The following is a 23,160-nucleotide window of genomic DNA, read 5'->3' on the forward strand; positions in this document are numbered from 1 at the left end:
ATATGACAAGCGCGACTGACGTACGCACTGATGGTCGGTCAAGCTCTGCAACCAGCCTTAATCTACATTTGTGCGTGGTTCACTTTGCCATAGAGTCGCCTTGCCTTGTGTTATTAGTGTGCATGTCTTGTGTGTGTCTATGTGTGCCCTCACCTTGCAGTGCAGAATTGGAAGTATTCTCATGTATTATTAGTGTTTTTGTGTGTGTCTGTGTGTGTGAGATTCGCCTCGTAGCACGGTATTCTTTTGTTATTAGTATATGTGTATGTGTGTCTGTATACACGCACCTTGCAGTACAGTATCCGGGTATTACTGGTGGGTGCCGCGTACCCGCCGAGCGCGGCCACCAGCGAGTCCCGCAGCCAGGCGGATTGGATGCCGTCCAGTCTGGCCGCTAGTGCACGGTATCTGCAGTAGCGGGGGTAGGAGAATACTACGACGCCTGGACTGTCGGTGTCTAGTGCTGGAAGGAAAAAATATGATTGAATTAGGTATCATAATCGTCAATAAGAGTAGTACCATGCCAATACTGTCTTTGTTAATCGTGTTGCATATCACAATCAATAAGAGCTTATTTGTCCATAAACTTGTAGCACTCCTAGTGTTGCAAGTGTTTATGGGGGCGGTGGTGACCACTTAACATCAGGTGGCCCACGTGCTCCTTTGCTTGCTCTGACATAAAAAAATAAATAAATAAGAGGACCACTATAACAAAACTGTCTATATTGTATTAGGTAAAAGTTTCATTATTTATTATTGTCTAAGGCTGGGGGAGGTAAAGATAGTTTCATAATTTAGAACGAAATCATCATCGTCGAATACTAGAGCCTGTGTCAGCGAGTAAGCGCGGTGGCTCGCCTCAAGCATCTTGATGAAGTCATTATTTTTCGCCTACCCCCGATTATGAGCAACTAAAGATTTCTTGACGGTTCTTCTCCATAGATACTCCTTTCCGAATCGGTGGTAAATGTTAAAAAAGTTATGACGATTCAAGGGTGCTTATTGAATAAATAAATGTTTCAGTTTGAGTTTAAGGTCAATTATCAAAATACTTACACATAGCACTCTTCTCTCTCTCAACATCACTAAAGTCCAGTCTCGTATGATGCAATGGCGCAGTATGCTTCGGCTCACTGGGCGGAGCGCACGCGCCCCGCCATACTGCGCGGAGCCCCCAGCGCCAGCCCGTACCGGAGCACACCCAGGAGAGGAGGTCCTCAGCACGCAGGACCACTTTGTCGTTGATTGCGAGTACTTCGTCCTGGAAAGAGGAGGATTTTGGTTAGAAAAGTACTGTAGAATGTCTTTTAAAAGAATCAAACAAAATTTGTTTATTGTGCAGGGAGAAAAGTACAAATAAGAATAAAAAATTAGTCAATAAATAGAAAATTAATAGAAAGAACTGTGACTGACAGAAACAGAAGTGAGTGAGTAAATAAAAGAAGACTGTAAAGGGTTTAAAAGGGGCAGTTCGATAATGATTTGTATTTTATTTAGCAAAGTAGTATAGTCATAAGGATTTTCTACAATCAACAGATCATAGAACAAATTTTAATAAGAAGAGTCAGACTTGCGGGTGATAAAGGGCTTTCGTCCGCAAGTCTGACTCAAAAGACGTTAGGTATTGGGTTTTGTTTTATACATTTATTTATGTATTGTATTACGCACAGTGAAGTGTGTTCAGCCATTCTATTAAATAGAGAAGTAAGTTAAAAACAAGCAATAAAACATATACATTTAAACACAACACAGAACCTGGCTGCAAAACTTTACTGTTTGAACATTAAAACTTCTTTCTTTAATTTATCGATAGTCTGAATGATTCTCAGACATTTAATCAAATAGCCACACCAATGTAATGTATAAATAACATTTAACTGATATTACACGAAATTGTTGTTGTTGATGAAAATAAATAATAATAAATTTATAACCCCCATCACAAATCTGTTATTTCTTTAGGTAGAATTAATTTTCGTAAGCACATAAAACGTTGAATAAATAAGAACAATCCATTAAGAAGGTGAGCGAAAACTAAATAATTAATTAGCGTTAAACCTCGCTTAGTACGGCCCTGTGGAATTATTTGAAAGGGGGCGGGAGGTGGACAGGGCCGGGCTCGGGATTTCGTGTGACAATTTAATTTTGCGTAGAAGGTTTGATTTTTTTAACAGATAAATGTTAATGTTAAGAACAAAATAACAAGCGGTATCAAGTTATATAATAACAATTTTAGTTCAATCGATATATACAAATAGAAACTTGAGTGTATTCGTTGAAAAATGAAAATATGTTTGCTTGTGTCCTTATTATATTTGAAAATTGCCAAAATATTAACATTATACAAGGGCAAATATAAACTCTTTCACATAATACGGATTACCTCATATAATATTTACTGAATGATCTAAGTATAATATTATCGTGACTCCGTATTTCACAGAATTTGACTAGTTAAAAAATATTTTATATGACATTAACATTTATTGACATATTGGTTTATTAATAGAATATTTAATTTTATTGAAATATCCCACGTGAACATAGGTATTCTATTTACTAACTTTTATGTTTATTATCAAGAAATCAATTATTACATATTATATGAATAATAATAAACACACAGTCCGTGCCTGTATTTCTAAATGAAGGGGGGACTAAAATTGCTTTCAAATAAGTAACAAGGCGGCCGTATTCTGGGAGTCGGGCGATATCGATTCTATGTCGAAACTATATCGCTTTTAATTTATATATATTTCAATAATAGATAAATGTAGTATGTATCTCATACATAAAAGTCATAGCCAATTCAACGGTTTAATTAACAGCCTAGCCGCTTAATTAAACGGCGACCTTTTATTAACTTCGTAATATGGTATTTTGAACGGCTGATATGCTTGCGACATACATATTTTTAAAGAATAGTAAATAACCGTCCTTAAAATTATAAATTTATAAAATACAAAATTGTCGAAAAACTATACTAAACATTAGAAAATGAGTGGTTATTTTGTAAGTCTGTTTGCTTCAAAGCTTAACCAATTAACCATTAAACAGTTTATAGTGAATTTTGATTCGATAGATAGATGAAACTTTTGATATTTGTATAGGATATCTTTTAATCGCAAAACTTGAAATATAAGTATGGGAAGGAAACTTATAACTTACTAGCTGTTCCCCGCGGTTTCACTCGCATTGCTCCGCTCCGGTTGGTCTTAGACCTTAGAGTGATAATATAAAGCCTATAGCCTTCCTCGATAAATGGGCTATCTAACACCGAAAGAATTAAATTTATTTCAAATCGGACAAGTAGTTCCCGAGATTATCGCGTTCAAACAAGCGACAAACAAACAAACTCTTCAGCTTAATAATATTAGATTAGTATATACCTAGAGCAGCCACGGGCGGTACTAAGTATATAAAATTTTTGTAATGAAAGCAATAATATCACGATCTTATTAAGATTTTTTTTGCATTGTAACGCTATATAAGTCAAATATGCATATTGCATGACAGTAATTTGATTTTTTATATAAATTCTATTTAAATGTTAATTGTTATTACGTCATTTGATGATAAAATAAAGGAAAAATTAAATGTTATATTTTTGTGTTTAATGCTTTACTCGTATTTTGAAGTTTCTTTTGATTATAGCTACTAATAATATATAAAAAAAGATGTACATCATTATTTATAATATAACTGGAAATTGAAATTTATTTATCGCAATTATTTGTGATATCGCCAAGCCGCTATCAAATTTTAAAATGTACATTAAGAAAAGTATTTTGGCTAGTTTAAAAAAAAAATGTGTGCGTGTACTATTGCACACACGTGTAAAAAGTGAAACTTCTTTATGACCTTATTTTTCAAAAAATAATTTACTATATGCAACTTTACAGAAATACGTCGAATCACGCGTGGTAGGGATAAGAAAAAGATGGCGCGTAACGGAAAAAATGTCACGCGTAACGAAAAAATGTTACACTAAATTTTTTTCCAACCCGATAAAGAAGTTTCACTTCAAAAATTGTAAGTCATAATGAAAATAAAATTATTAATCTTATTTTAGATTCGTTCAGAATAGGGAGTTCAATTTATGCCGGCATTTTGTGAGAATGTACAAAAGTAATACTTTCGTACTATATATAGTAATTGTTTGTTTGTCTGTCCTTTAATTGTAATTACATATACGTAACGGATACATTAATCTTGTTAATATGATGAATGGGTAACTATTATCGCTATTAATATAAAAGTGAAAAAATTATGATGTCAATCACGCAAGAACGGCTGAACAGATGTATATGGAATTTTTAATGGACTGTTTACGAATAGGAAGCAGAGCTGCACGCTGAAGCTAGATCACGGTATATATAAAAATAGCGTTCAAAATATAAAAATATATTTAAAAAAGGTAAATTTAGACTAATCTAAAATGGTATTTGAAAATAAAGGACCCATAAAGATAATTCAAAATAATACTAGATGTTAACCCGACTTTGTCCTAAAATTTTTTAAATATCCTTGGAAACGATTCCTTAGAATACCAATTTTAACATTTACTTAAGCTTGCTTATGAAAAAAAACCATAACGATCGGTTCATCAGTTTCCATGCTACCATCGAACAGACATACATCCCAATATTAAAAAAAATCACAACAAACATACAGTAAGTTACTACATTCGGATTATAATAAATAAATTAATTAAAGTTATAATTGTAACACGTGTCCATGTGTGCGACACGCTGTGTGTGTGTGTGTGTGTGTGTGTGCGTTGTTTCCTTGAAATAGGGTGATGATACATGGTGTTGTTTTTTGTTACAATAATTATTATTATTTGTTTTTATTTCTTTATATAACAATCATGTAATCCAATCAAATTATATTGTAATATGGTTAATGCTTTGTACATTTTATTTGTTACTTTTACATTTATAACGCAAAAGTTTGTGAGTATGTTTGAATGTTTGTTACTCTTTCACGTAAAAACCGATGTTGAAGATAAAATATTTTACATTACTTATACATTTGATAGATATTATATTAATAGACAATATAGACTAGAATTTTGATAGTAGTAAAGAAGTAGAAGTGAAGTCCCATGTCCTCTCGTGGGGTAAGGGGCAGATGCATTATACATCGGTTTCACTGATCGATTTTCTTTAGGGACAAGTAGGTGATCAGATAGTAGATTTTTTTTTTCGCGGTCTCCACCGGGAATCGAACCCAGGACCCCTTGGTTTTACGCTCAGTGCTCACGCGTCAACCACTGTACCAAGGAAGCGGTCAAATTGATAGTATAGTGCCACAAACTTATCTGCCCCGGTGACAAAAACTGGAACTACGTGCCGCCATTTTGAAATGTCACATTTTCACAGACTTTTCATACGGAATATTTTGTTTAAATTAAAAAAAGTGACATCAGTGTCACCGGGTCAGATAAGTTTGTGGCACTATAGTAGTATGGTATTATTTTATCTGTGACAGTAGCGTATATAGAATTATTTATGATTACCAGATACCATGGAGTGAAGCCACAGTGAAGTCATTATAATAATGTAATAACTAATAATACTGAAACGAGATACCTATGTTTTATTTTAGCTTACTTTAAAAGTAAAACTTGCGATGAGTCATCGGTCTTTTTTCAGAGCCATTTAGCTGAAAAAGCCAAGGATAGCCAAGAACATAGTGCCTCCGATTTTAAAGGTCCTGTTTTTTATTATTAAAATTTATTAAGATTAGTCTTTGAATAATAACGCAAGATGAGACTTTATTCATAAGGCATAAACATTTGAATAATTCATTGAATTTTGTAAAGAATGAATAAGACACTCTCGCCTTTTCTTTTATTAATATTTAATATTATTGTCTTTTGACATAACTCATAAAATGTATAAAGGTTAAAAAGTAGGTTACATAAATAAAATAAAATTGAATTACAGAAACGTAATCTAAGTCGGAGTTCTGTTGACCTTGCCGGAAAATACTCATAGTCGCATAGTAAATTAAAGTGTTTTTGCATATGTTTTAATCCAAAAAAGCATTGTAAAGGTGTGTACACTATTATAGATTTCTGAATAATTATCCAAACGCAGTTTAACCGTTTTGCAAATTGCACGATGGTAAATGTTATGTTAAAAATAAATATGTTATGGCGATTCAAAAACGCTTCTAGAAGAAGTCTAATTGAATAAATAAATGTATGAGTTTGAAAAAAACCATGCAGCAACATCGAACTAAGATAAGATATAAATTAGTACATAGTAGTATGTACAGAATTGCTAAAAATACGTTATCTTCGTTTAAAATATTCAGAAACTTAGTAGTTGAACACATGACCTTCGATAAAAAACACCATTTAAACAGAATAGTCCGAAAATGCATAAAATATTAAATTTAATCACATTTATTCATTACCAAAACCGAATCACGCTGTACAGTGTGTCACGAAACACACACACACACACACAAAATTGATAGCTCGGTCTATGAGTGCATCGCTCCTAACATAAGGGTGTGTGCACACTGGTATGTATTATTGTGAATATTTTTGGCAGTTTATGAAATTTGGAAGTTTTTAACGGATTAAATGTTTGATTTATTTGTAGTATTGGTTAATACCGATGTATAGGATCTCTTAAAACTTTATGTGGAATGTGCTAGCGAACTTACTTATCAAAGAATATTAGAAGTAATTTTTTATTTAATTCTTTATAAGTAAAAAGAACTATTAACCTAAGTTCTCAAATAACGAAAACATTTTATTGAAAGTATGGTTAGGGTACAGGTTATTTTTCATTAAAACGGAATTGCGTAATAAACCTAAAATGTAAAAATTGTAATAAACAATATCAATTTAAAAAATCGCCACTAAGAAACTAGCTAAAATATTATAACATACTATTTATCATATTATAAATGTACGAATAATTAAATAAATAGTATAAACAAACATTCAATACATGTAAACACAGCTTTACGGACATAAATTCTCAATAACACGGAATGGGGTGAGGCGGGAGGGGGGGCACAGGGCCGGAGTGGACGCGAAAATTAATAATAATAGGTATTATTATTATTTAAATTTGCAGTGACAAAAATTATCTAAAATTATGCAATAACAATGTTTTTAAAATAGAACATTAGTGTATAGTAATTAATTATTATTATTATTTAAGCAGAAATGATATACATAATAACATTATCCTTCAAATCTTTGTGTTTAAAAGATAACACTATAATTGTACAGTTTATTATTAGTTGACTAAAGTAGCTTCTAAATGATACTAGATGAAATAATATATTATGTACTTTGTATTGCACTTGCTTTTAAAAAAATTAAATGGTTAAATAATTTCTACTAAGTACCACTTTACGATTTACTACTTAAATAATGTTAAGTAATTGAATAAATAAACAATAATAATTTGTCCATTATTCACTTTAAACGTAACTAAAAAAGTTTATATGATGATAAATATTTTATATGACAAGTATGTCGTTATCTATGTTATTTTTATGCTAAGGAAATAAATATAAAATTTTGTACAGTAACTAAAGAAATTGATTAAAATTCATAACTCCATTAATTCAACTAACACATATTAGATAAGATCTAAAATAGCCAGGGACTATGAAAATATTTTTATAAAATTATAAGTAGGTATCAGACAATCAGACACTATCTCTATCTATTAATACGAATCATGTTATATAACATTCAATTTAGATTAACATTGACGAACGTGTATTATTCATATTTTAAATGAAACATAAACTTAATAAATAAATCGTACCATAAATACTGAGAAGTTAAACGAATCCTACATAAATAATAAATAATTCCATAAACTGATAAAAATTCTAGCCAATATCAACAAATTTACTTTTAAATGCCACGTCAATCAAAATTATTTCAAAATCGAACCAATTACAGATCAACCCAACCTAGCTAACTTAACATTTATTATTTACAAGCCTCAATTCCACGTGGTAGTATTATATGGTACGTTATTTATCAAATAATTTTAACAGTTATCACCCTAAAAGGCTAATCCACTATACCGACAATTATTTAAATCTGTTTAGCCGTTTTTGAGTTGTACGTGGTATGACCACATGACTAACACGTAATTTTAAATACATACACTTCCTACCTGACCGGTAAACGTTGTCCTTTCAAGATCAAAACCCCTCTATCACTTAGAGTTATAAAAAAAAGTTTACGATCTATTCTCAGACTGACCAAAGACTAAAAATAGCACATAAATCGATTGATTTGTTTTTGATTAAAAAACTATGATACGATAATCCATAAATCACAAATCCAAAAACCACAGATACATAATCCTAATTACGCCAATTAAGTAATACAACAAACACACAATCCAACACTTTAGCTTATTTGGAGTCGTGAATTATCGACCCACCCCTTCACATGAAGCCCTAAACGTTACAGGGGTAATTGATCCGAGAATCTTTGGCTACACAGGTTTCTTAATTGATAACCGACTTCAAAAAACATGTATTAATGTCATTTTGACGACTGGAAAAGAGACTGAATTTATTGTAAGATTTTGATATGCTTTAATCGACTTACAAGGAGCCGAGCGAGCGTCAGAATTGAAACTTCTTTCGCAAGATTATACGACATTATTAGACATAGATACCAAAATCATCACCGTACTCCACGACGTGACGTTATTGCCATGACTCGACGTTGAAATTTTAGGTACTCTCAAGTCTCAACGCGCCTAAAAAAGTTTCACTTCAAAACATATATTTTAGCAAATAAGGTTGATCGAAAATTACTTTTATAGTGTTTGTAAAGAAAATGACATTTATTTCCGCATGTATAAATGGATTCGTATTTGAAAAGTTAATTACTTAATTGTTATTGGACTTCAATTTGTTTTCATTAGTAGTATCACTTTTTGAGAAAAAATTATTATCCACGTATAAATTATTCCTTTTCCTTTCATTTCTAAACTATACAATTTCATTTGACAAATTAAGGCAATTTTAGTCCTACATGTAATGGCTGCTTAATATAGTTAAATTATTATTATTCTCACATTATATTACTAGCTTTCCAACCGCGGCCTACCCCGCTTTGTCTAAAACCTTATAATTATATACTAAAACCTCTTCTTGAATTAAAAAAAAAATACTTTATATTTAAAAAAAACTGAATCAAAATCTATTGCGTAGATTTAAAGATTTCAGTATACATAGAGACAGAGAAAGCGATTTTGTTTTATACTATGTAGTGATAGATACCGCCCATGCTAAATACTCACTATTGATATATTCAACATAATATAATAAAGAAACGATGTGATTTAAAAATAAACAAACGTAAAATGATATCATCCTTGAATCATGTATTACAATAATATTATAACACTGACGCGTTCAACCAACGTGTCTAAAATTGAAGTATGGTTCTCAATTATTAACGTGTTTATTATAATGCTTTAATTATTAAGAAAATAGCTATATCTATTATAGATTATTAATATAAACATAAATATAAATGAGGTATAGATTGTAGAAACTATTTTTTATTAATTTTTAATTGAAAATAAAATTTTAAATGGAAGAGCAAATCAAATATGTATAAATAAAACTTTACATGTAAAGTATACGATTGTGACATGAGTAATTCTTAGTAAATATCATAAAAATATTTTTTTTAAAACAGGCCAATAAATACGCGTTATTGTAAGAAAATTACAACCGCAAAATGCAAACGATCCATTTTTATTTGAAGTATTTGATCAAAATTATAAACACGCATTGAATTTTCAGTCCTACGTTAAAACTGTACAAAATAAACAAATTCCGATTGAAATATAAAATTTTGAATATTTAAATGCACTACAAAAAGTAAAACAAAACAGAACGCAGTTTTAAGTTCTCCTTTCATTGATTGTCATTCCGCAAATCCTTGAAAAGGAAACAAAAAGAGCACTTACTTTAATATAATATTTGGTGTAAAAAATATTCAATTAAAATTAATTGCAAAAATAAAATACAAAGTACGTCCCTGGTAAGCAGTGAAAGATGAGAGCCGGGTCGGTTACAGCGCTCAAAATGTTTTGATACTTTCACTTATTTTATTTATTTTTGCATTTTATCTAATCCGTTCCGTTACTATGTTGGATTTAACAATAGAATTTCTAATCCCGAAAATATTTAATTTCTTTTTCGAACAATTATAGAAACAACAATTATCTTTCGAAATTGTTGTCCTTACTGATGATTTAAATTAAAGAATTTAAATTTAAATAATACGATTACTACTATTTATATGAATAATTGTACATTATATTAGTATTTACTGTAACACTTTATAACAATCTTAATAAAATAAGTTTAATATTTATTTGCGCCTTTAAAGTTTAAAGCACATCATTTATCAATGTTATTTACTTACAATATAATAAGAAACACAAATAAATGAGCCATTTGACTTCTAGGCTGAACAAAACCTATAAATTATAATTTATAATTATAACTGCATAAATAAACTTGACTGATTCTTGTTCTCACGCTAAAACCGATTGAATAAATAAAACTATTACTTTTTTTTAACACAAGCTAAACCACCTTCAAGTGGTCAGAACTGAACAAAATTTCAATAGGACCTATCGGAAGGCACCGTTCTTACACTTTCAAATAACAAAAGAATCATCAAAATCGGTTCAACCAGTAGGAAGTTTTGAGGTAAAACACCCATAAAATATACAGTTGAATGGAGAACGTCCTCATTTTTTTTTGAAGCCGGTTAAAAACGCATTTGAGACAAATCATTGGTAACATTTCATAATTAAAGCAAATACATAACTATTTAATACCGCAGTAAAAATTACTTCCAGTAGCACAAATTCCACGTGCATCCCATACAAAAAGCTAGTTTATAACTTTCCAAGTAAAGCGCCATTAAAACATTAAAAATTTAATATAACAGTACAAATTGAAAAACATCTCACGGCCGTGTATAATGAGCCTAAGTCTATTATATGACGCTTACGTAACTGCCTCGTAGTTGCCGCTATCGTCGCGAGAATCAAATAAACATACATAATTATTATTAAATCGCTCCTACGTATGACACTAGGCACAAATTATTTTTACTGCCCGTTCAGATTTAACTATTGTTTATATTTATTATTTATATCGATCGCAAATAAAGGACGTACATAATTTAATTTGTGTACGAACATAAAGTTTTAAAATTATGTGCGTGAAATTGTATGTGTTTCTTGTCTGTTCGTATTATAAGCTAAATTTAGTTTAAACAGATAAATGATGTAATACTAGCTGCGCTCCGCAGTTTCACCCGCGTGGCTCTGCTCCTGTTGGTCTTAGCGTGATGATATATATTATAGTTTATAGCCTCTTCGATGAATGGGCTATCAAACACCGAAATAATTTTTCAAATCGGACTAGTAGTTCTTGAGATTAGCGCGTTCAAACAAACAACAAACAAACTCTACAGCTTTATAAAATTACTAGCTTTCCACCAACGGCATCGCCCGCGCAGTCAAAGAAAAACCCGCATAGTTCCCGTTCCCGTGGGATTTCCGGGATAAAACCTATCCTATGTCCTTTCTCGGGTATCAAAATATCTCTATACCAAATTTCATGCAAATTGGTTCAGTAGTTAAGACGTGATTGAGTAACAGACAGACAGACAGACAGACAGAGTTACTTTCGCATTTATAATACTAGCTTTCTGACCGCGGCTTCGCCTGCGCAGTCAAAGAAAAACCCGCATAGTTCCCGATCCCGCGGGGTTTCCGTGATAAAACCTATTCTATGTCCCGGGGTAAAAAGTAGCCTATGTCCTTTCTCGGGTATCAAAATATCTCTATACAAAATTACATGCAAATTGGTTCAGTAGTTAAGGCGTGATTGAGTAACAGACAGACAGACAGAGTTACTTTCGCATTTATAATATTAGTATGGATTAGTATAGATTTATTGTTGGTATGGAATGTAGGTACTAAATAGGTTTTAGCTCAGCATATCACATTACAGCTGACACTCTGATTTTAACAAAAACCTTGGTTAATATCTAGATTATACTACAGATAGAACTACTTTAAAAACCTGTCTCTTTTTAGACACCATGTTGTTTTGCTATCAAATTTTTGCTAAAAAATAACTCAAAAACTTGACATTGACCTGTTTTCTGTGCCCTTTTATTGTTTTTATATTGTTTTCCTTTTAATAAAAATAAATAATTGAATAAATATATTTTTTACGCAAGGTATAAGTATAAAGTCTACTGTTTTATCGATCGAATCTTGTACAAGCCCATTATTAAATATGATAATTGAAATATTATGCAATAATAGTCACAATAGTTAGTCATAGGTATGAAAAATATTTATTATCTTCGCATAAAACAAAACAGTATATCACGATTACGTACACAGGTATGGTTCAACGCACTGTAACATTTGATATAACTAGTTGTGCCACGCGGTTTCAGCCATGGACAAAACCAAATAAGAGCGTGTAACGAGCACACATGTCAGTAGTGAAACTTCTGGCAAGATTCAAAGATACCAAAATCGTCGCCTTACTCAATGACGTGACGGTAATGCCATGACCTTGAATTTTAACTCTCAAACCGCCTAAGGAAGCTTCACTTCAAAAACTGCCACCCATTCCCGTAGGAGGTGATTTTTGCCGTTTTTGACAGTCTTGTTTGTCAAAAACGGCAAACTGTTTTATACAAAATTTCAATTAAATAGGTAATGTCGTGTATAGACAGACAGAATTTATAACATGAGGCACTCTTACAAAATTCGTAAACACACAAAAACATTATCAACATTGTTTAAAATTTAATGAAGAATATGTCATTTGATTAAATCACTTGTACTGTTAAAAGATTATAGCGTCTGATAATTTTTACTGCAGTATAAACTATAAAATACAAAATGGCCGACATCGGTTAGCCCTACAAACTTGCAGTGAAATTTCTCTGTTATAGTAATGTACTTATGGACAATGATAAGCTTATCTCGGAATTTTATTATTGCCGTGTAATCAATTATTTCTGAGATTATGTAGTACAAACATAATAAACGTCCGAAACACCAATGATTTGTTTTACGATACAAATTCGTTGATAAAACTAAAATTAATTGTACTGACAACCGTGATTTTTTGTACGTTGAGTAATATTACAGCATGCCTTAATTATTATTTTTCTAAAATCTGCTACCTGCTAGTGAAAGTCCCTTTAAAATCGGTACCCGTTTTGCAGATTAACGGGAACCAATAGATAGGCTGTAAAAAACAATTATTATGACAACAGACAGACAAATTCTATGTAATTTTATAGATAAAGGGCTTTCGAGGTTAAAAATATATTATGATTTTATGCGCTGACATATACGATTAGAGATAAAACTTATATATTATAATTTATTCAAAAATTCCAATGTTTTACGTGTATTTATTTTATTAATTGCTTAAAGGTTTCTATAATAATTTCGACACACTAACTCATTATACTTCCGGTGCTAGACCCGTTCGAGTATTGCTAAACAAGATATAGAAAAAATCATAATATTTAATGTCAATGATATAGATTTCTTGCAGAAAATAAAACTAAAACCATTATGTTTAAAGTCCATCGGCTTGAGGAAAACTATTAAATAAGTAGTAAAAAAATAATTTATGTTAAATGAAACTATTGAGGAAATTTTTTGAATGAAAATAAAAGCGTTTGTGCTTTTAATCATTTTAATGCAGATATATTTATTAATGGTTTATAGTTTATACTATAGAACTTATTTAAAAACATACTCATTCAGATACAGTCGGGTAAATGTCTTAGTGCTAAGATTTGAGAATTAAGTCATTCATTAATATATTATGTCAAAGTCTTTCCCCTAGACAAGGGGATAATAACCATTACACTTTTTTAAGTTGGTTAAAAGTACTGTTTCACATCGTTTGAATGACAGCAAAATTTAAAATTTCTCTGTTTCCAAAGATTTTTATCTTTTAACGTACTTCGATGGATATCTTGTTAATCAAACAGGTTTAGTTCTGATTGCATACAGATAAGATTTTGTGAAATCACTTAATTAAAGTATTTGTAACAATATTAAATATTTACTCACCATAAAGAACAAAAACATATTTAATTTACTTAATATTTTCATATAAATTTAATTTGGTATGGAGACGTAAGTATACATACATGGTACACTAATTGAAGAACATCAAATACAAATTAATACTACAATATCTAAATATTCAATAAATTCAATAAAAGACAAATAATTAAAACAAAATCAAAACGCAATACTTATTTAATAAAAATTTTCAATAAAACAATATTATTCAAGTATCAAGAACCCTTGCTCGCAGTACGAGCGTTCGAATTTTCAAAACAACTCATTTGCTGAACGTCACAAGTTCCTAACAAATTTAATCTTCACATTTTCAACTCTATTCCTTGGCAATAAGATACAAAATCAAATTGTTTACTTAACTTATTAATATCCTACAGAATTTTGTAGATTAGGAAATCGGTATTTTTTGTTGGACAAACGATTGCGCGCGGTTTTTCTCGTTTTTTCTTTTGAATATTTCGATTGGTTATTGATTTGTTGTTTGTTTATTTAATTATAGTATACTAGTTGTACACGCTGTTCTGATTGTATTTAGTTACATTTATCGGTATATTATTGATCTATCTAATAGTAATATTCCATCGAAAACCGTTCAGCTGTTTGTGTGTATACCTACAATATTACCTCTGCAACAAACATGCTAATAAATCATCAAATAATTATCATGGCGTATTATTAGCCTTTATAATATTAATATTAATTCAAAAGTATGTAAAAAAATTAAAATATTGTCAATTATTTCATTTTCATACAAAACTAATCTAATATTCGTATACCTATCTCACTCTAACTTGTCTCTCTCGCACACTGCACATACATTCGACAAATCCGCATTGTGATACGAAAACAAAGAAAAGAAACATTTCAATGATATTCATTTTTAAAACCAAAATGTATTTATAAAAAGAAATAGCATTAGCATGAAAATATTAGCAAAATGAAAACATATAACATACATAAAAAAGAGTGTGTGTGCCGAGCACACGCGTCAGAAGTGAAACTTCTTTGGCAAGATTCAAAGATACCAAAATCGTTGCCATTGCAATTGACGTGACGGTATTGCCATGACGCGACCTTGAAATTTTACTCCCAACGCGCCTAAAGAAGTTTCACTTCAAAAATAAATAGAATTAAGTATTATAACATATAAGAAAAGGGCAAAAAATATCTACTGCGTATTATTATAAAAATAAAAAATCAATACTATTGTTCTAATCACTGCGGCAGCCATTTTGATTTTAAATTACTTATAATAATATCAATTTATTCATTCAGTAGATATAAGAAGAGGCATTACGAATCTGTGATAGTACAGTAATAGTTAGATACTACATATTTGCAATAACAGTTCATTCGTTTTTGAGTAATAATTGAACAAATATTTACGTTTCACACATTATAATATTAGACGGAAATCCATCTCTTACAATCTGTTTACAATATAGATACATGCTTCGCATTTTTATATTGATTTTCCTCTATAATTCATATAAAATATATTAGGGGCCATCCATAAAGTACGTCACACGTAAAGAGGGGGGGAGGGGGTCGACAAAGTGTGACACGGTGTGACAAGGGGTGGGAGGGGTCCTAAGTTTCGTGACATCACATTTAAAAATCTAGAGGTACTAATCGCGTAATTTGAAATATAAATTAAACTAAAAAATATGTCCAACTCTATCTTTAGGGCAATACGGTTTAAATTGTTTTGTTGACAATTTATATATGACAAAAACAAAAAAATAAACTAATGAATAACATTAGTTTATTTTTTTTGTAATTGTTTCAAATATTTCATATTATGTTGATTTCATAAAAAAGTACTTAGGTAATTTAAATGGAAATAAAACTAATTTCGGAACTGCTGTTTTAATTTAATAATTTTTCGATGTTAAATTGCAAAACATGTGACGTCACACTAGGGAGGGGGGGGGTCTTAGAAATGTGACCACCTGTGACAAGGACGGGGGGGTGCTCAAAATCTCATGAAATTAGTGTGACGTACTTTATGGATGGCCCCTTAAATTTAAATCTTTCAAATATAATAATATCGGACACACAAGAAAATCCAAAGACACACACACACATACACAAACATTGCGCAATTAAAATTTCACACAATCAAATCACATAAAAAGCAACATTGTTTTTATTATAACTCCCCCCATTACCCACCCCCTCCAAAATATCGGTTAAGCCCGGTTAAATCAACTGTGGGGCGGTAATCCGCTCTGAACCGGTCCTAACTGGATTGTGGACATGTCATGAGCGGTAGCGATTTGAGAACGATTGTCTCGGAATCATAATACAGACGAAAATTATCCACTTCAAAAAACTAGCCGAGTACGAATCGGACTCGCACACCAAGGGTTCTGTACTTCTGTATAAACCTGTTTCTTTAATGTTGTGATTGTAAATCTATACTTTTCACAATTTTTCCTTTATCTGTGTTATAAGACGTTGCTTCGTTCCTTCCTTAGGTTTTGATTCCCTTGTAAATTTCGTAAATTGCTAAAATTTGCAGCATTCATCGGCTGTATATTTTTTATTGTGTTGGCTTATAAGTTTGATTCTTTCACAGCATGAAGGGAGAGTAGACTTGAGTATTTAATATAAATTTAAGACGGAATGTTTATTCCTTTTGTGTTTCGGAACCCTAAAAGGTCTCTAAACGCTGTCCTTCTCTTCAATCTATTTATAGAAACCTAGACAATTGATCATTTATAGATACCATTACTCATGGAAAAAAACATCAAAATAGATTCACCCATTTTGTCATATATACCACAACATACATAACATCTAAGCATAACATTGATAGTCATGTGATTTAATCGAAATAAGTTGAAACGCAATAATACATTTTCTTTCAAAAGATTTAAATTATAATCATCAACGTGGAGCGACCATTGCTTTGGTTTAGGCTGGTTCGAACCGGATCGCTTTGAGGTATAAGCGCAAGCGTTTTAATTAAAATAAAAATAAAAGTATTTTTTTCGTTTTTACGTTCGAAATATAGAAAAAGTTATTGATATCGTTCATAACAAGAGAAAAAAGAAAAATATTTTCCGTACTTAATATAATAATTATAATGTAAGACGTATGCTGGTAGAATGTAAGATTTTGCTTGTTACTTTTACTTATTAGAGATTGGATTGTATTTTTTAAACACCTCGTATGTAGCCTACATACGATGTGTTTTAAAAAATAGAGAGATAAGTTTATAGAGTCGATATCCAAAAGCAAAGATGAATTTTAAAAATTCGATCACCTAAAGAATTTTTTTATTGTTATGTGATATGTATGTGATCCCTGAGTGATAAAGGTTATATATGTATGTACATTGTACACACGGACCGCAAGTATAGATATGATAAAATCGTAGGAAAGTCAAAACTGTAGATTTTAGAAGATTTAAGAATACTTGAGGCGTGATCTACAATCAATATCGAAGCCAAAAATATAGTTTTTAAAATTATTGTCTGTCTATATGAATGTCCGGGCTAAACTCACAAAAGTACTGCACGAATTTACTAAGCAGACAAAGCTAATATAATAAATCGCTACCGCTTATGTCTTGTAGTGGGAATTAATACACTTCTATTATTAGTAGAGAATCGATAACGCGAGTTAAATGTGACGGCCCTTGCGTATTGGCTTAACCGACTTTTAATAATTGAGTATACGGTTATTACATCATACTGTACTATTATGGAGTTATGAGTTTGTTTGTTTGATCGCGCTAATCTCAGGAATAACGATTTGAAAAATTATTTCACTGTTGCCAATAGGCTATCCTACTAATATTATAAATGTGAAAGTTTGTGGGGATGGTCGTATGTATATGTGTTATTTGTATGTATGTTTGTCACTCTTTCACGCAAATACTACTGAACCGATTACAATGAAATTTAGCACACAAGTAGAGGGTCACTTAGATTAACACAATGTATAGGTTTTATCCAGGAAATCTCTCGGGAACGGGAACTATGCGGGCTTTTCTTTAAAAACGCGGGCAACACCGCGGGCGGAAAGCTAGTGTTTTATAATCTACTTTTGTATTGATTTATATCATAATTTGTATGTTTTAAACACATAAAATAGCTGAACGGTTTTGAATGAAATTTACGCTGAGATGTAGCTTGGAATTTGTCTTTTTAGACTGAATTCTTTATTCCCAATTCGGTTCAATAATTATGTTTTTACTTATTAAAGCGATCTTCACACACGAGCGTTTGTCCTGCCTTTAAACCGCTTAATATTTGTGTCATTCGCTACGCAAAATTTTTTATCGCATACGAAACAATTAATACAATTTGAAAAAAAAAAACTAAAAAATAATTATTGTATTTTCATTTGTCACCGATCTTTGACAAGTGTACAAAGTTTGAATTAAATGTGTGTCAAAAACAAAATAGAGTTTAAGGCCGGTTGCAGAGCCTCACCGACCATCAGTGCTTACGTCAGTCGCGCTTGTCATATGTATGGAAATTCATAAAACCGTTCATAGGCTCATAGCATAGAGGAAGGATGTATAACTGAGATAGAGTGGCTACTCTGTGGTAATAAGTGATTGTATGGAACGTGCTGCCATCTGCAACTTTGTAGGATAACTAATGCTTTAAAGGGGTATATATATATATAGCTATGCAGTATGCATATCGACATTTAGCACCAGATATGGAGCGAAAGTATATTTACAAAAATATTACTAACACCAAGAAAAGCGTCGTTTTCGTGACAACACTCTTTTTGTGGCGTTAGTAATATTTTTGTAAACATACTCTCACTCCATAAGTTGCCTTGTAAGTTGAGTAAATAATAAATAAGTAATGAGGGCAACCAGGGGTGAGAATAAAAAACAATTTCTTTAGCGGTATTCACGTTTATTAAATTGAAATTGAGATTTATATACTATACACTTGCTAAAACCTCTAAAATCTGCTAAAACCAAAAGCTTTAGTTATTTCAGTGCAGTCACTGAAATAACTAAAGCTTTTGTTCTAAATAAATAAATAAATAAATCATTTATTGCATAAAAACATGGTACATACAAAGATATTAAGATCAGAATTAAGGAACATTCATGTTTTTACTATAACTACATAGCATACAATAATTATTATTAATAATTGACATAATGAATGAAAATGATTAGATATTTATAAGTAGATAGTAAAAATACGAGTCAGGAGTATTGTCACTTAAAATTAGGTTATACATAAATCATAAGTCATACAGTCAATCAATTAATATCAATATCATTATTTTATATTATTTAGACATTTTTCATATCATACAGAAATTCATTTAGGTTGTAAAAACAATTCTCTAATAAGTATTTATTTAATTTATTTTTAAATCCTGGAAGAGGAACCCCTTGCAAGTCTTTTGGGATTTTATTAAATATCTGAATACCTAATATATAGGGAACATTTTTTTTGTACAAAGTTAATTTAGGCCTCGGTAAAAACAAATTGTTTGGATATCTTGTTAATTTTCCAATTTCTTTATTAGTTTTAAAATATTGAGGATGTTTTTTTATGAAAATACAAATTTCTTTGATATAAATACATGCAAGAGGCAGGATTCTCAAGTTTTTAAAAAGTTCTAAGCTTCTAGCGTGTATTCTCCTCCGTTGAAAACTCATGATCACAACGTTCACAACAGTTAACAACAATAAAACAAGTAACAAAATAACAAAACAAAACTTAACCAAAACAAAAACTTAAAAGATAACCAGATATATTTAACAAAAACAATTAATGAGATAACCTCGAAATCGCATCAACGTCCGTCCGAAAGTTGAAAACTATGGTTGACAATGACAGTCGCACATCATTACAAGATGGCGGCTTTTTTTTAATTTTAGTTATACCACTCACCGCCCGCGTCGCTGTCGTCTATGCGTTTACATGAGAGTTTTGAGTGTGCCCCCCCTGGCTCATAGCTAGACCGACCTAACGCACGCGTATTTCCATCTATCTATACATATAATAAAATCGTAGGAAAGTCAAAACTGTACATTGAATATTTTTTTAAAAGAATACATAATCCATGATCTATAATCGATATAGAAGCCAAAAACATAGTTTTTAGAATTTTTGTCTGTTTGTCTGTTTGTCGGTTTGTCTGTTTGTCTGTTTGTCTGTATATTTGTCCGAGCTAATCTCGAAAAGTACCGCATAGATTGACTTCAAATTTTGCATGAATATTACTAACAGGTCGGGTGAGGCTTTTATATACACATTATCATGCTATCACCTCCGGGGGAGGAGCTGTGAACCTTTATTTTTCTAACGTATTCCGTGTATTACACAGCGTACAATCTAAAGACTCATGTTTAAATGTTGTTTTTGGGTAAGCCACGCTATTATCTAGCTTTACACTATAAAAAATACGTCATTTACGTAATTTTGGCAGAGAAACAGTTTAATGAATCTTAGTAGTATAAAGACAAATTTGAAACAGCGCCATCTATGAGACTTCATTAAAATCAAATCAATTTACATGTTTAACGCTTCTTGCAAATTTATAATTAAAAATTAAATAATATGATGTTGGTGGGGTTTTTAATTGTACTTATTTAATTAACTTTTTAACCCATGTCTTCCCAGAGTCCACTTCAGGTGCTTATATTTTATGTGAATATACTAAATAAAATTTTACAAGTGAGGGTAGATGTTCATTATTTGATGTCAAACAAGACACTATTAACAGTTAATTGTGACATTTTAATAAATCCTTCTTGCGTTCCCACAAAAGGTAAGTTGTAGCTTTTATATTTATTCTTTATTAATTAATTATATAGTTAGACTCATGTTTTTTATTAGAATTGAAGTTACGACAAAATAAGAAAATGATGAAATTTTATTTTTATGTATAACTTTTACAAGACTATATTAAACGCCCAAAGAAGGTCACTTTAGTTCTTGATAGAATTTTATTTGTTAGTAGCTTTTTAATAAAATTAGGTAAAGTAATCTTTTCATTTTTTTTATTTACAGATTAAATGTTCATAAAAATTAACGATTTGCATGAGGATGTAGTAGAAATAAGTATCCTGGCGCGTGGTCAATTGTTGACTAAAGTTAATTTCCAACGTATGGTACAATCATTGGAAGAATCTTGGGTAATTTTAGAGGATATTTTTCGGGAATGAGAAAAGAGGCAGCCAACCACGTATCAGCGTGCGTGCGTGAGAATCTACCTACGTTTTAGTACCAAAAAAAAAATGTTATTTTGAAACGTAAATATTGCACGTTCACAACAGCTACTGTACAAGTATGATTTTTAATCGTGCTTTACTGTAATCTGATTATTTTATTATCGTTATGGCTATCGCGGTACAGATCGTACTGGGATCAGAGTACATATTATTTATCAATTATTTGGTGTGGTAATATACGTACCACACCAAGTAAAATATTTACAATCATACCAAATGGATTAACACGGTATGTACATAAGGCGGTCTTATCGCTTACTAGCGATCTCTTCCAGACTGCCCAAGGTAAGAGATAAAGAATTATACTCATGATCCAGCAATTTTCAACCGAAAAAGAAGTTTTTCTGTAATTGGTAGTTGTTACATTTATTTATTTTAAATACCTAATTTTACTTTTATATTTGCCCATTTGCATTACATTCAGCTTCCATAAAACTTATAAAAATTTTATGTTTATTTCTGTCTAATATAAATACTCTTTTTTAGATATAAATAACAAAAACAACTTTTTTATTAAAATTTAGTACCTTGGGAAGATATTATCTATGTGTTAATAGAACAATACATAAAGGAAATTATGTTACGATTTTACAATGAAAATATGTAAAAAAATATTAGCAGGTGTAATTACTAATTATTAAATTGATCCCGAACCCAAAACTGTAGTTAATTTTTTTTGTCATTTAGTGTTTAATTCATGTCAATTGGTTCATTAATAAAAAAAATTATGATCATTTAAATAATCACGGCGAACATTTGCTAAGGCATTCATGTACAAGGTGTAATCGTTCAGTATGCACAGGCGATTTTTTTTTTGTAAGTATTACAGATAACAAAAAACTTTAAACTGATATCGAAAGTACTTAACCTAATAATGGCCGTAATCATTTTTTTTTAAATAAATCGAGAAACATCAAAAAAAATATCTTTAAACCCTCCCATACATTAAGTACATAATATGAAATATGAATATCATTAATTAATATGAAAGATTTTAGCTTTCTTTTTCTTTTTTTGGTTGTCTGCTTTAATTACTTCGCAAATTTGAAGTGGCATTTTCCACGCTTTTTCCGGACATTTTCACGCATTTTCCGGATATTTTCCAGATATTTTCCAGGCATTTCCCAGGCATTTTCCTGACATTTCCCTGACATTTTCCGGAGATTATCCAGGCATTTTCCACGCTTTTACGGACATTTTCACGCGTTTTCCAGATATTTTCCGGGAATTTTCTGGGTAATTCCCAGGAAATTTCCGGGGATTTTCCAGGCATTTCCCTGGCATTTTCCGGAGATTTTTCAGGCATTTTCCACGCTTTTCCCTAACATTTTCACGCATTTTCCGGATATTTTCCGGGTATTTCCCGGACATTTTCACACATTTTCCGGGGTATTTTCCAGATATTTTACAGGCATTTCACGGATATCCCCGGAAAATGCCCCGGATTTCCAGAAAGTACGTAAGTTTTTTAGCTTAGATTAGTAATAAATTCTATTAACAATTCTATGAATTGTTTATGGTAGTACGTGTTTACTAAATAATTGTATGTAAAGTAGTAACTACTAGGCAGTCGCTATTCCACGCGGACGAAGTCGCGGGCACAGCTAGTACATATAATAAATCTGTAGAAGGGTCAATTCTGTACATTGAAAATATTGAAAAAATAAATAGCAGGGGGTGTTACTGGATCGATACTAAACCCAAATATGTGATTAAAAAATTTTTTGTCTGTCTGTCTGTCCGTCTGTCTGTCTGTCT

The 23,160-nt window shown here is 31.0% G+C and overlaps 1 protein-coding gene across 1 annotated transcript in view; it reads right to left on the minus strand.

Annotated features, from left to right (window-relative positions):
• LOC123702226 overlaps positions 1–23,160 on the minus strand; it is a 63,245-nt gene that overhangs the window by 8,963 nt on the left and 31,122 nt on the right. The window contains exons 4-5 of the mRNA XM_045649913.1: positions 1,057–1,261; positions 288–463 (exon numbers count right to left, since the gene is read on the minus strand). Of these exons, the coding sequence (XP_045505869.1) occupies positions 288–463; positions 1,057–1,261 (381 nt within the window). The remainder of the gene's footprint in view (positions 1–287; positions 464–1,056; positions 1,262–23,160) is intronic.

The sequence above is a fragment of the Colias croceus genome, chromosome 23 (genome assembly GCF_905220415.1).
Source record: "Colias croceus chromosome 23, ilColCroc2.1".
NCBI classification, from domain to species: Eukaryota; Metazoa; Arthropoda; class Insecta; order Lepidoptera; family Pieridae; genus Colias; species Colias croceus.